The following is a 13,578-nucleotide window of genomic DNA, read 5'->3' as shown; positions in this document are numbered from 1 at the left end:
GAAGTAGTATAAAGTACCTCTTCAGGTATCTTGTACCTACTCTTGTCCCAGTAAAAGTTTATCAGTCAGTGAATAGGCAGCTCTCTGCAGCTGTTTTAAATATCTCCCTTACTAACCGTCTGTTCTCTCCACATTCAGGAAGGAGTAAAATGAAGGGAAAGTGGAGGTGGGACCTAGTAATCTGACAAGAGATTGTCATTTGAATCTCCCACTTCTTTGTTTCTGAACCCCTACTTCTTCCACCACCTGGTGCTTTACGAACCAGCTTGCCTGGACCCCAGTGCCCTCTTGTTATCCTCTGGATGGACAAAACCCCTATCCTTCCCAAGCCTATCCTCTTCCAAAGTGCCACACTCCAACATTGCCTCTGGCTTCTCTGTTCCCTCCCCTTAACAGAAGATTTACTTTGCCTCCTACTTTACTATTGAGGCCATTCAATGTGAATTTCTTCAACTTCATCTGTCCTTCTTATGGCCACAGTGCCCTCACCCATCCCATCTCTTTTCTTCTTCCTTGTTAAAGCTGCCCTTTCCACACATACCCCTCTCTCTCACGTTATCTGTGACCTATCTCCACTTCTCATGCACCAGTCTTTCTCTCATCTCCTTCCCCTGAGCCTATAAACATGTTTAGGGCTCCCATTCATAAAATAAACTTTCCCTTGACCCTTGCTATCTGTTCCACCAAACTCTTACATTAGTCTACACGCATTTTTGCCTCTTTCTTGCCAACCACTCCTAAATCCTTTGCAGTCTATCATGTGTCCCCACTACTGTACTGAAGCTGCTCTCACCAAGGCATTAAAGATCTCCTTGCCATCAAATTAAATGGCTTTTTTTGTTTTCACCCTCTTTAAAATGTGGATATGTCCCCAGGTTCTCTCTACATTCTGTCCTTTTTTGATCTTAAACACTACCATGGTTTCAATGATCACTTCTATGGAGATTACTTTTAAATCTATATCTCTGGCACCCCTACCTTCCCTAGAACTTCAGTTCCATACTTCTGTCCTCCTTTTGGCTATCTCCATAGGCTAAAGGAATAATTATCCTAAAATATGGATCAACTGTCATGGCTTCAAACACAAACCGAACCCAAGACATATATTTATTAAGCAATTGCTATGAGCCAGAGACTATAAGCACTGGGGATACAAATATAAGCAAAAATAAAGACAATTCTTGCCCTCTAGGAGTTTACATTCTAATGGGGGAGGACAAAACACAAAAAGGAACTGAGGAGGGGTGGCAGGGGAAGGTGTTTATGGCATTAAAATCCAGAAATTCAGGAGCTGAGCCAGCAGGGAAAAAGAGGTTAACTGGCCTGGGCCCCTCCACAAAATGGAGGCCCCAGGTGGATCTCACCAATGGGAAAAGGATACTCCTGGGTGAGAAGGCTACGAGAGCTGAGCTGATGGATATTTCAGGATGAAGAGGCCTCAGGTGAGGAGGGAAGTTCCTGGGTGAAAATGCAGCTCTTGAGGCATGGTGTTGACGCCCAGAAGTTCAGAAGCATTCAGAAGAACTCTTCTCCAAACTGGCTTCTCCCCTTAAGATCTCTTTCTCTTTTAATAGCACCACCATTCTCACAGTTCATCTAGGCTAGTGACCTTAGAGCTACCTTTGACTTTTCCACATCCCTCTATCTCATTCAGCTAATCATTTCCCCAAGTCCTACCTTTACCATACTTCTTCTCTACAGTATCTCATCCAGTACCTCTTTCTCCCTCTCTTCCCCCATAACTACCCTAGTCCAAGGTCTCATTTCTTCTTGCCTGGACTATTTCAAAAGCCTCTTTCCTGTTTTCTTTCATCTCTAAACCATCCTACCCAAGTAAAATCTTCATAAGGAACTACCATGATTATGTCACTTTTTCTTTTCAAAAACTTTTAGTTTCTCCCCATTACCTGCTAAATAAAGTGACCCTGTCACTCCACTGGACAGGCCCACTAATTCATTACTAATAAATCTGTGAACTGGGTTTTTTAATATATTTTTGAATTGTGAGAAAAGTTAGGCTACCTACCTAGCCATCTATTTTGTGTGCCAATCAGACTGAACTACTCTCTATCCTTTATTCTTGTCCTTCCCTCTCCCATCTCTGTCAAAGGCCCCTCTTATCTCATTCTTTGCTCGTTCTATAACCATGCTTGGCATACCTTCTCCTTCACTTCCCTTGAGGCTCCACTCAGATATCATCTCCTTCCCAAAGTTCTCCTCTGCCACTCTTTCTCCTCCGCCACTCTTTCTCCTCCACAGTTACCACCTACACGCCCAGGAGAAGATTCTTTGTTCAGGTACTTCCTTGGTTCTCTTGATATCGTGACATTCTTCCTTCATCAGAGGAATACTTGTTATCTCTTTCTCTTGCATTGCCCCTACCCCCCATTAGAATTTGAGCTCCTTGAAGGCAGTGATTATATAATTTTTATCTTTTTAATGATAATAATTGACATATAATACTTTAAGGTTTGCAGAATGTTTTGTACATGTTATCCCATTTGAGCCTTATAACAATTCTGAGGTAGGTCCCATAGGTGTTATGACCCTCATTTTACAAATGAGGAAACTGAGGCTTAATCACCAGGCTAAAAAAGTGTTGAGGTCAGACTTGAACTTAGGACTTCCTGAGTTTAAGACTAGCACTATATCCACTAGAGTCTAGTGGATTATGTCACTTTTCTAGTGACTAGACCCTGCTGCCTCTCACTTTGCTCTACATGTCCCCCATTCTGGACACAAACCCTTCTGCCTAGTAAACATTTGATAGACATCTGCTTGGAAAGAGGTCTTGAATGGCAGCTAAAAGGTTCTGTCTGGGGCCATGTCAGGTTCAGCATTTTATCTGTAATTTGCATGAAGACATAAAATCAGTGATGATGAATTGGCAGCTGAAACAAAGCTAGTATGTTTTGATGACTGAATTGAGATTCAGAAAAGACTCCAAGTTAGATCAATAAACTGAACCTAATAAGATAAAATTTAACAGGGATAAATGTTATTGAGTCCAGTACTAGGGTATAAAAAGTATAAGATATATTAGATATGACTTAACACCAGTTCCTATTAAAAAAAAAATCTGGGCACTTTGGCTGACTGCAATGGACCAACAATGTGGTATGATATCCATAAAGAGGGAGGTGATAGTCTTACTATACCTGCCCTGGTCATATCATATCTGAAGTATTGCATTCATCCCTGGGTCACATTTTAAGAGGGACCTTGACATAGGGGAGATTTCCCAAGGAGGGGAGGTAGGATTCTATAAACTGTGTCATAAGGTGAATGAGTGAAGGAATTGTAGAAGAAAGAACTAAAGAGGACATGATAGTAGTCTGCAAATATTTGAAGGGTTGTTGTATGGAATAGGGATTAGTCATATTCTGTGTGGCTCCAAAGGACAGAATAAGAGCTATTGGGTGGAAGTTAGAGGAAGGCAGATTTGGACTAATCCCATGATAAATTCCAAATAAGTAAAAAATTTAAACATGAAGAGGGATGTGTGAAGAAAAACAGAGTAGGACCAAAGGTCCTGTATTTCACAATTATGGTTAGTGGGATTGGTGAGATTATAAAAGTCAAAATGAATCATTTCAAGTATATTAACTGGGTGAACAAAAGCACAACAAGAAGAAAAAACATTTTTCATTAAACATTTTTTATAAATGTCAGACATCTAAAATCTACGTGGAATTGACAAAAATCTCTAAGGGTCCATTCCTGAGTAGCTGTATATGTTGAAAGCTTATGAATAAAGTTTTCAAGAAGAAATACAACCATATTTTAAAATGTCCAAAATCATTAACAGTAAGAGAAATACAAATTAAAACATTCCTGCGGTATCCCCCAGACCCGTCATACCGCCAAAGATTGTAAAAGATAGGTGGTAAAAGAAATAGTCAGTGTTGAATAGGCATGCCAGTTCACTGCTGATGGATCGGTGGATTCATCTAGTTGTCAACAGTGTCAGCAGTTTGGAATTGTAAGCAAAGTGACTAAGCTCTTCATATCCTTTGACATATCAGTCTTACTGTTCTTGCTGTGTCATTTCAGTAGTAGCCAATGCTTTGTGACGCCATTTGGGGTTTTCTTGGCAAGGATACTAGAGTGGTTTGTCATTTCCTTCTCCAGCTCATTTTACAGATGAGGAACTGAGGCAAACAGGGTTAAATGATTTGCTCAAGGACACACAGCTAATAAGTGTCTGAGGTCAGATTTGAATTCAGGAAGATAAGTCTTCCTGAGTCCAGGCCTAGCACTCATCCATTGTGCCACTTAGATGCCCTATCAATCTTACTACTGAGTGTCATACTCCAAAGAAGTTGATGATTCCTGTTTGTATCATAATATTCCTAGCAGCGCTTCTTATGGGAACCAAAAACTGTAAACAAAGTAGGTTCACATTGGTTATGAAATGACTGAACAAATTATAAGAAAATAATGGACTATTATTATACCATAAGCACAATATTTGGAGAACTCAGAAAAATGTGATACAGATTGATGAAAGCAGGATCAAAAGAACTGTGTACATAATGACTACAGTAATGTAAGTGAAGACCGAAAACTAAAAGGCAACAGAAATCATCTGATGTTGAAACAGTCAACTCTTAAGTTGAAAGCTACATGTGTTGTCAATTATTATGGCTATGTTAGAGGATTTTTGCTAGAAATGTACATAGGGGAATATTTATTGGGAATTGGTTAATGTGTCATAGTAAACTGTTGACCAATCACAGTGCATTTCAGCTGGTAATACAGTGTTATCTAACTAATTCACACTAAGGTTGGGATTGCCTCCCTTTTAGCATCTGTTGGGGTGTTTTCTTGTTAACTCAAATGAGTCTCTTAAGTGGTGGAATTTTAAGTAGTATATCTGTTTGACTTGGGAGAAAGGAAGGTCATTTGTTGTCTCCTGTTTCCTCCTTCTAGCTGGGAGGAGGGGAAGAGCAAAGGAACTGAGTACAATAGAATCAGGTTCTGTAACTCTGGGGGACCCAAGACCCCTGGCCTCTTTAATTCTCAAGCAGGGAGCGCCCATAACCTGGTGTTCCTGGAGCCTTTGGCCACCAGGCTCTACCACTTCTGGGTATTGGGATCTAAGATGGGAGTCTTGGGGCCAGCTAGATGTGTTTAAAGTAGGACAGCACCCAACAGGATTGACTTAGAATATAGGAAATGGGATGTCCTCAGCCTCAAGCTGAAGGGAAGGAACTAGTAATGACAAAGGCAAAATGGAGCAGTAGTTCCCCTGGTTTATTTTTCCTGACTTCCTTTGGCGAAAGAAAAAGTTGGGGGTCCCAAATTCTCCTTTCCTAGCTTACTTCCAGAGTTTCCTATTAACTCTTTCCCTTCTGTCACAAAAGCAGGAAAACCTGCATATTAGTCTTCCTCATTTATGTCTCCAAGGATCTTGTGATCGATCTCAGAGAAGCATTTTACTCTGTCCTATTCCTCTGCTTCCTTTTCCCCAGATGTTTAAGAAATGCTTGCTTTGGGTATGAAAAAGTCATACTAATAACAGTGGACTGCTTACCATGTATGTAATTGTTATGGGACAGGTTGTGAAAGATTGATGTGTCCACTTGTGAGTTGCCTTCTCCCTTATGAAATACATTTTGTATTAAATATACTGGAATTAATTTTGTTATTGTTTTTGTTTGATTAGAATAATAAAGTATATTCTTATACACTCAGTCTTCATAGTTTACTATTGCTCCTGTAGCACAACCATCAGTTCACAACAGAAAAAAAAATGATAAGGAGCAATGGACAGGATTGCTCTGTGGCAAAAAGAGACAAAGCGCTCCAGTATATTCTTGTTCTTGTTTTAGGTGAATTTTCTGTGTTCCAAAAATGTGTTGCTAAATTCTTCTCACTTTCTCCCTGTCTTCTTCCCCTCTTAAAGGAAGAAGCTTAAGCAAATAATAGGAAAAAGTACTGGACCTGTCTTATATCCGCTTCATTACTTTGGCAGATGACTTTCTCTGTGCCTCATTTTCTTCATCTGTAAAATAGACATAATGTTTGTTCTTGCCTACCGTTCAGGATTGTTGTGAACATCAAATGAAATAATGTCTCTATAAAGCATTATAAGTTACACGTTATCTGTAAATTCACCTTGTCCCTCAGGGATAGAGAAGAGCTGAACCTCTGCTGAGATCTAGCAGGTACTCTGTGACGGACTGCTTCTCTCTGTGTCTCTTTCATGTGGCAGGAGAGGTGCTGAGAGGGGATCGGATTGTCAACACCCCTTTCCAGGTGTTAATGAACAGTGAGAAGAAATGTGAGGTTCTGTGTTACCAGCCCCGAAAGCCCGTGGTGCTGACAGTTGAACAGAGCAAACTTGTGGCTGAACGCATCAATGAGGATTATTATGTCCACCTGTGAGTGGCTCTCCTTTTCCTCCTCTTCCTTCTCCTCTTCCTCCATGCCCCAGAGAGGGCTGCTTTCCAGTTGGGGTAGCAGACCTTGAGGGACTGACTGGGGATTTGCCCTTTCAGCATTGCAGATAACTTACCTGTGGCCACTCGGCTGGAGCTGTACTCAAACCGGGATGATGAGGGCAAGAAGAAGGAGAAGGAAGTGCAGTTTGAACATGGCTACAGGCTGGGCTTCTCAGATGCCTCAAAGGTAAACAGGTGCCAAGTGTGTAGGAATCTCTTGTCTACAGCTTATATTCATAGGATGCCAGGTAGGGATCAGGAGAGATGATGTTAAAGCCTAAATTCATAGCACGGAAAATTCAGTGAGGAACCATTTAAACATTGAATGGTAGGGCTGAACAGAACCATCTAGCCCAATGCTCCCATCTTGTAGAAGAGGAAACTGAGTATCAGAGAGTTGCTTCCACACCCCTAGTAAATGGTGAAGTCAGGGCTCAAAGCCAGGTCTTCTGGCTCACAGCCCAAGGATCTCTCATCTGTACCATAACCATCCAACCTAGATATTGAACTATTATAACCAGCCAGTCACTGGTCTTGACTTACTGAAAGTCTGCTCTGTGCAGGACACTGTGATAGAGCCTTAAGGAGATACAAAGAATTACAAGACCATGTCGTTCATCAGGGACCTCTCAGTCTAGCTAAGAAGGGGACAAGACGTGAAGAGAAAGCTCACGAGTCAGAATGGGAAAGGGCCAACTGAATGATATCGACTGTCAGTACTATAGGAGTTCAGAAGGGGAGAGGAGAACATGGTTACTGACCCACAAGACTTCATGGAGGAGGCAGCATCTGCCTTGGGATTTGAAAGAGGGGTCAGAATTCAACAGGCCAAAGTGGACACTAAGGCTGTAGCACAAGTCAGGTTGAAGAGGTGGGAGAGCACAGGCTGTATTCAGGGAATACGTTGTATATTGGATTGGGCTGGGCTTGGAAAGGGGAGTAGAGTAGGAGTCCAGTAACAAGAGGGAAGGAATTCCGGGAAGGGAAGGAAAAGGACTCTGGGTATGGCGAAGTAAATCTATCTAGCTGGAATTCAGGTAGGAGAGGGATAGGGGACAGTTTGGAGAGAGAGTCAGGGGGACATTATGGAAGTCCCTAAAAGCTGGGTAAAGGACTTTAGAATTTTTCCAAAAGGAGTAGGAACCATTGCAGGTTTTTAAAAAGCAGAGAGACATGATCCAGAAGGCATTTTAGCTAGGCAGAGTGGATTGGAGGACCTGGAGGCAGGAAGATCAATTAAGGGATCTTTGTTTTTGTCTTCTAACTGGTCATCTGCCTCCAGTCTTCTTATCAAGTGATAACTTCTGTAGGCATCACTCAATTGACTCTCAGGGTGGGAACTTCTTTCAGGATGCAGATCACAACCTTAGGAGGTGATGAGCCTCCCTGAATTCTGATAGCTAGGCTGTACCCAGAGTGATCAACACAGTGTGTTGCTGAGCCTGTACATGATGCCTTTTTTACTTGGTAGGACTTCCCAGTGACTGTGCTCCTCCCAGTGACTGTATTCCTCCCTGTGCTCTCTAGAACCCTGGATCATTCCTGCCCCCCTGCCCTACCCACTCCCCCCCCCCCCAAGAGAAGAATGTTAGCAGAGAATATAGATAGGGATAGGGACTAGATCTGAGATTTCATTGGGACGGTGAACTTTCAGGTGAGGAAATTTCCTCTGCCAATGTGGGTCAGAACCCTCCATATAATTTATAGTCATAGAGAGTTGCCTAAAACACTAACAGATTACATAGTTTGTCCAAGGTCATAAAGCAAGTACCTACAAGAGGCAAGACTTGAACCAAGGTCTTCTTGGCTTCGAGGCCAACTGTAAATGCTGCTCTGTGCTAAAGCAAGTACCTACAAGAGGCAAGACTTGAACCCAGGTCTTCTTGGCTTCGAGGCCAACTGTAAATGCTGCTCCATGCTGCCATTCACCTAGACACTGATATGTATATTTATTTTTCCTTTTCTTTTTATTTCAGATCTATCTACATAATCATCTTTCCTTCATCCTTTACTATCACAGAGAGGATGTAGAAGAAGATCAGGAGCACAATTACCGTGTCGTCCGCTTTGAGGTGATTCCCCAGAGCATCAGACTGGAGGGTGAGTGGGGGGCCATGGTCAGAGGGGAAGGACTAGGCTGGGATTCCACAGCCAGAGATAGGTAAGAGCTTGAGCTCTGCTTTCATCCATGAGAGAGGCTGGATCCTGGCAAAGAGCATCTGATCCTTAGAAGTTTGCCTCTGGGCCAAAGGCATCCAAAGCAGAAGCCAGGTCTAATGACTCCCAAGTCCAGTGCCCTTTGCACTGTACCATGTTACCCGCTAAGTGAACCAGAGGTTGGCCAGTGCCTAGTGAGTGAGAGGGGCACCCTGACAGTGTGTGGTACTTACAGTGTGCTAAAGTAGAGCACAGAGCATTGAGTTATGAGCCTTGGGTTTTAAGTCTTGACCTTGGGCACCTCTGATCCTTAGTGTCCTCTGCTGTAAAATACGGATAATAAAACACGCCTTACCCCTTCATAGAGTTATCGTGAGGATCAAGTGAGATGATGTATGTAAAGCACTATAAAAATATGAGGAGTTTAGTATCTATGTTAATTATATGTGGATTGCTATCTCTTAGGGGAGATGCCTGGATCTCCTTAGGAATACATGTAAAATCTCAAGGTGGTTAACTTCTTCAGAAGGCTAATCTTATCCTTTTTACTTTGATTTTTATTAGCTTCCATTTCAGGGACCCTTCCTTCACCTCCATTCTGGGAGGCATATCACGTGAGGACCCTGTAGCCTCCTACAGAGCATAACATACTGAAAGGAGCCCTCGATGTGGAATCAGGAAACCTAGGTTCAAATCTCACCTCAAATGCTCTCTAGCTTTGGGACCTCAGAGGGTCATTTCCTCTCTGAGTCTCAGTTTTCCTTATGTGTAAGACAGGAGATAATTATTGCAGAACTACCTCTCAATGACTGTGAGGATAGTGTTTTATAAACCTTAAAGTGCTTTGGAACTGTGAGTGTGTGGCTCTTATGCCCAGTATGTGAGGGCTTAGCTAAGCTGTCCTGATGGAATTGTGAGTTTAGTCCTCTTTCTAAACTCTCCATACTCCTTCAGTCAGCCTCTCATGCAAGCTGACCTGCTATTCTCCCAGCTGTGGAACCCTCTGGGGAGATGGGTGAACTTAGCCTTCTCCTTTAGCTAGCAAATTGGGTACTCCTTCTAACTCACCAGGCCAAGCTGCTAGAGCCCAGGACTCCAGGTTCATGTTTTGTGGGGTAAAGGGTAGGGAGGGAGTCTCAGCACCAGGAAACTAATAGATCAGCTTCTATTGGAGCTCTTGGGTACCATGTCAGGGACAGACCAAGTTTGTGTCTCCTGCAGACCTCAAGGTGGATGAGAAGAATTCATGTACCCTGCCTGATGCTGCAGGCTCTGCCCCGCAAGAAATTGATCCCACGAAGGAAAATCAGCTACTGTTCACCTATTCTGTGCACTGGGAGGTGAGGCAGGAGCTGGGGTCCTTGGGCAGGGAAGAGGATGGTCTTTTTTTTTTTTTTTTTTTTTTTTTTGAGGATTTCCACTGAAAGAGACCTGACCCTGCTCTCTGTTCCTCCTCCCAGGAGAGTGATATCAAATGGGCCTCCCGATGGGATACCTATCTGACCATGAGCGATGTGCAGATCCACTGGTTTTCCATCATTAACTCTGTTGTGGTGGTCTTCTTCCTCTCAGGTGAGAGAGATATTGATTGTGAAGGAGGTCTGTAGATCAGTCCTCTCCCTATTTACAAACTGGGGCAAGAGCAGTGCCTGGGAGGTGGGGCCTTTGGAGAATAAGAGTAATGGCCCACAAGAGTAAAATCATCCTGTGCTTCCCTTTTATCTATCATATCTATCTTTTCTCACAAGTGGAGAGTGGGTCATTATGTGCCTTGACCTGTAAGGTGGGAAATTTCTCCAGTTCTGTCTTCAAGTATTTAATGGGGTTGTCATGTAAAAGAGCAATTAGGTTTGTTCTCCTTGGTCCCAGAGAGCAAAACAAGCACAAATCTCTACAAGGTGCAGAGAAGCAGATTTTATTTTTAATAGAAAGACAAACTTTCTACTAATTAGAGTTATCCAGAACGGGATTGGGCAGCCTCAGGTACTATAGGGGGTTTTCCCATTACCAGAGCTCTGTAAGCAATAGCCGAGTGACTTCTTCTTGAGGATGTCAAAGAGGTAATCTCTGTTCAGATACGGATCGATATTCCTCTCTGAGATCTCTTCAAATTGTGGGGGAGCCCCTGGTCCCCTACATCTAATAGTCCATCTAAGAGAAGAGGCCCCATCAGTCCTCAGTGAAACACTGACAGGCTGTGGAAAGAGAAGCACATAATGGAGCTGATGGGTCCACCTGTGTGCATCTTTCAGGTATCCTCAGTATGATCATCATCCGGACTCTCCGAAAGGACATTGCCAACTATAACAAGGAGGACGACATTGTATGATGGCCTTGGTGGGGAATGGGAGAGGGTACCTCCTAGCATCAGGGAAGGGAGAAGGGGTTCAGAAGTGACAGAGTTTGAGCTAAGGAAGTAAAGAACTTTCGCAGGTGGTAATCACTGTAACATAGACTCACAGTACTACTTCTGTGGATTTTCAATATAGGAAGACACCATGGAGGAATCTGGCTGGAAATTGGTACATGGTGATGTCTTCAGGCCCCCCCAGTATCCCATGATTCTCAGCTCCCTGCTAGGCTCTGGAATTCAACTCTTCTGTATGATACTGATCGTCATCTGTGAGTGGTATCTTGGGACTGGAAGGGTAATGGTTGTCCTAATGTTCAGGCCATGTCTGTGTCAGGCTATCTTATTCAATGGGTTAGTTGCTCCCTTTTGCCCAGGGAGCACTTTAGAGAGAAAGGTAAGAGCAGGTGCCCAGGAGGTTACCCCTTCTTGGGCTTCTAGGCCCCTACCAGGCAAGTGCCATTTTTGAAGAAGCTGTCCACACGGGTCCCACATGTTTCTTTTACTAACCAGTGACCGTCATATATTCCCTGGGGGTCTCAGTCTTCCCCTCCCTCTCTTTGTCTCTCTCTCTCACCTGAAGCTTAGAGATCAAATTTCCCACGGTCAGTAAGGCCGCAGAAACAGTCACAGCTACTGCAGAAGCCTTAGTTAGCACCCACCTTCCCACCTTCTATAAAAAGAGGGTTTCCCCGTGTTGGGCCCAAGGAGTTGTGGTCAGCTAAAACCTTGAGATCACAAAAAACAGGTGTGGAGTATGTTGTTCTGCCTCCTCATTCGTGCCTTCTTCCTCTCCAGTTGTTGCGATGCTGGGAATGCTGTCTCCCTCCAGCCGGGGTGCTCTAATGACCACAGCTTGTTTCCTTTTCATGTTCATGGGGTAGGTTGTGTATTCATTATTTGGGAAGGGTGGATTGGGAGGAAATCTTCTTTATGGTCTTTATTAATGTTCTCCCACAGAGTTTTTGGTGGATTTTCAGCTGGTCGTCTGTACCGGACCCTGAAGGGTCATCGGTGGAAGAAAGGAGCCTTCTGTGTGAGTAGTTATCTTTATCCCACCCTTCCCAATATTATCTTGGAAGCAGAGATTTTCCTTAGCGGGCCTAAATGTTTTTTATTCATTTATTTGGAGCTATGATAGATATTAGGAGAAAGACCTGGGAAGAAAGTTTGGGGGCGGGGGGGATGGGGGGGTTGAAGAATTGTGACAACTCAAGAGAACAGACAAAGAATCCTGGGAAAGAATTGTGGGTCGGTACAATGGAAGAGTTAAGACAGACAGGGCTGTAGAAGTTTTAGAGACTCCTTCCCCATAATCTTTGCCTTAAAACATGCTCAAAAGAACAGTGAAGATTAACAGCTGAGCAAAAGAAGAGGAGGGAGGTGGCTTTATTGAATAAAAACAATCCCATTGCCATGTGTACTTCAGGGTATTTTTCCCTATCAAATGAGAGCACTATGTGTCCCTTTGTCCCTCTCAGAACTGGTGAGGAAGGGAAAGAAAGTCCAGGCTTTGAACATAAGAGGAAAATATAATACCAGCAGAAACTGTTAGAAATGATAACTCAAAGAATGATGTGGCATCTTCTTGCAGAGATTGCCTGTTGTCTGAAAAGAACATTAAGCCCTTTGGGAAATGGTGTTGGCTCTTTCAAATTAACAGTTGTGTAGATTCATAAAATGCTAGAACTGGAACAGTCCATCAAAGCAGCAAAGCACTATACTCATCTGTGATCTGAAAATCATTAATGTACAACTGCCAGAAGTACCTTGCCCCTACTAGGAAGGGCTTTAGGCTGTTTAGGCTACCTATGATTAACTTGAGAAATTTGCAGTGCATTTAAAAAGTTGACCTCTGTTTAGGCGGCAGCATTGACCATAGAATGAGGGTCCTTAATGGGCTTGTCCCTCCTCTCGAGGGAGAATACTCCTGAGACAGATAGATAGGGATCTCTGCTTAGGGCAGAGAGACCTCTCTGCATGCTGGCAGCTCCCTCTAGCCAACCTGACTCACTCTTGTCACCAGACGGCGATGCTGTATCCTGGGGTGGTCTTTGGCATCTGCTTTGTGCTGAACTGTTTCATCTGGGGGAAGCATTCATCAGGAGCGGTAAGTGGTCCCTAAGCCCCCAGTCCCTTGATCAGGTCTTTTTTCCTATGGTTGATTGCTGCTGCTTTTCTGTTTGGGATCAGTGAAGTCATATTCCTGGCAGAGTGTGCTCTGTAAAGTAGGATTTCCTCAGCCATGCCTACTTCTGCCCCACAGGATTACTTTTAATTGTCCTATATATAATTTACTTTTAAAAAACAGATTTTCGAGGTGTACTTCTTAGAAGTTTCTGTAGGCCAAAAAATTGAGTGGGCATCTTCTGTTTCCTTGGAACTCATGAACAAAGCAGAGGCTTATTTGAATGTAGCTGTACTGTCTCAAGAAGAGACTTTCCTTCAAGCTTCTACCCCCTAACTATACCATCCATTGTAGACCTCAAAGGATTATTACTACGAGTTCCAGGCCATGGTCCTAGGCCATCCTGGGGAGTCTTGTACCTCTTGTCCCTGTGCAGAAGTACCATGAAGATGTACTTTACTTTTAAAGGTTCAAACCAGAAATCTCTGCCTCGTTGT

At 43.3% G+C, this 13,578-nt stretch overlaps 1 protein-coding gene across 1 annotated transcript in view; it reads left to right on the top strand.

Annotated features, from left to right (window-relative positions):
* The window catches only part of TM9SF4 (transmembrane 9 superfamily member 4), a 59,320-nt gene that overhangs the window by 29,995 nt on the left and 15,747 nt on the right, over nt 1–13,578 (top strand). Inside the window, exons 4-13 of the mRNA XM_036750727.1 lie at nt 6,218–6,386; nt 6,504–6,633; nt 8,423–8,546; nt 9,825–9,943; nt 10,064–10,175; nt 10,856–10,926; nt 11,093–11,225; nt 11,752–11,833; nt 11,914–11,989; nt 12,980–13,063. Coding sequence (XP_036606622.1) covers nt 6,218–6,386; nt 6,504–6,633; nt 8,423–8,546; nt 9,825–9,943; nt 10,064–10,175; nt 10,856–10,926; nt 11,093–11,225; nt 11,752–11,833; nt 11,914–11,989; nt 12,980–13,063 — 1,100 coding nt within the window. The remainder of the gene's footprint in view (nt 1–6,217; nt 6,387–6,503; nt 6,634–8,422; nt 8,547–9,824; nt 9,944–10,063; nt 10,176–10,855; nt 10,927–11,092; nt 11,226–11,751; nt 11,834–11,913; nt 11,990–12,979; nt 13,064–13,578) is intronic.

Source organism: Trichosurus vulpecula, chromosome 3 (genome assembly GCF_011100635.1).
Source record: "Trichosurus vulpecula isolate mTriVul1 chromosome 3, mTriVul1.pri, whole genome shotgun sequence".
NCBI classification, from domain to species: Eukaryota; Metazoa; Chordata; class Mammalia; order Diprotodontia; family Phalangeridae; genus Trichosurus; species Trichosurus vulpecula.
Note: the sequence above shows the minus strand (reverse complement) of the source record. Positions and strands in the feature narration are given on the sequence as shown.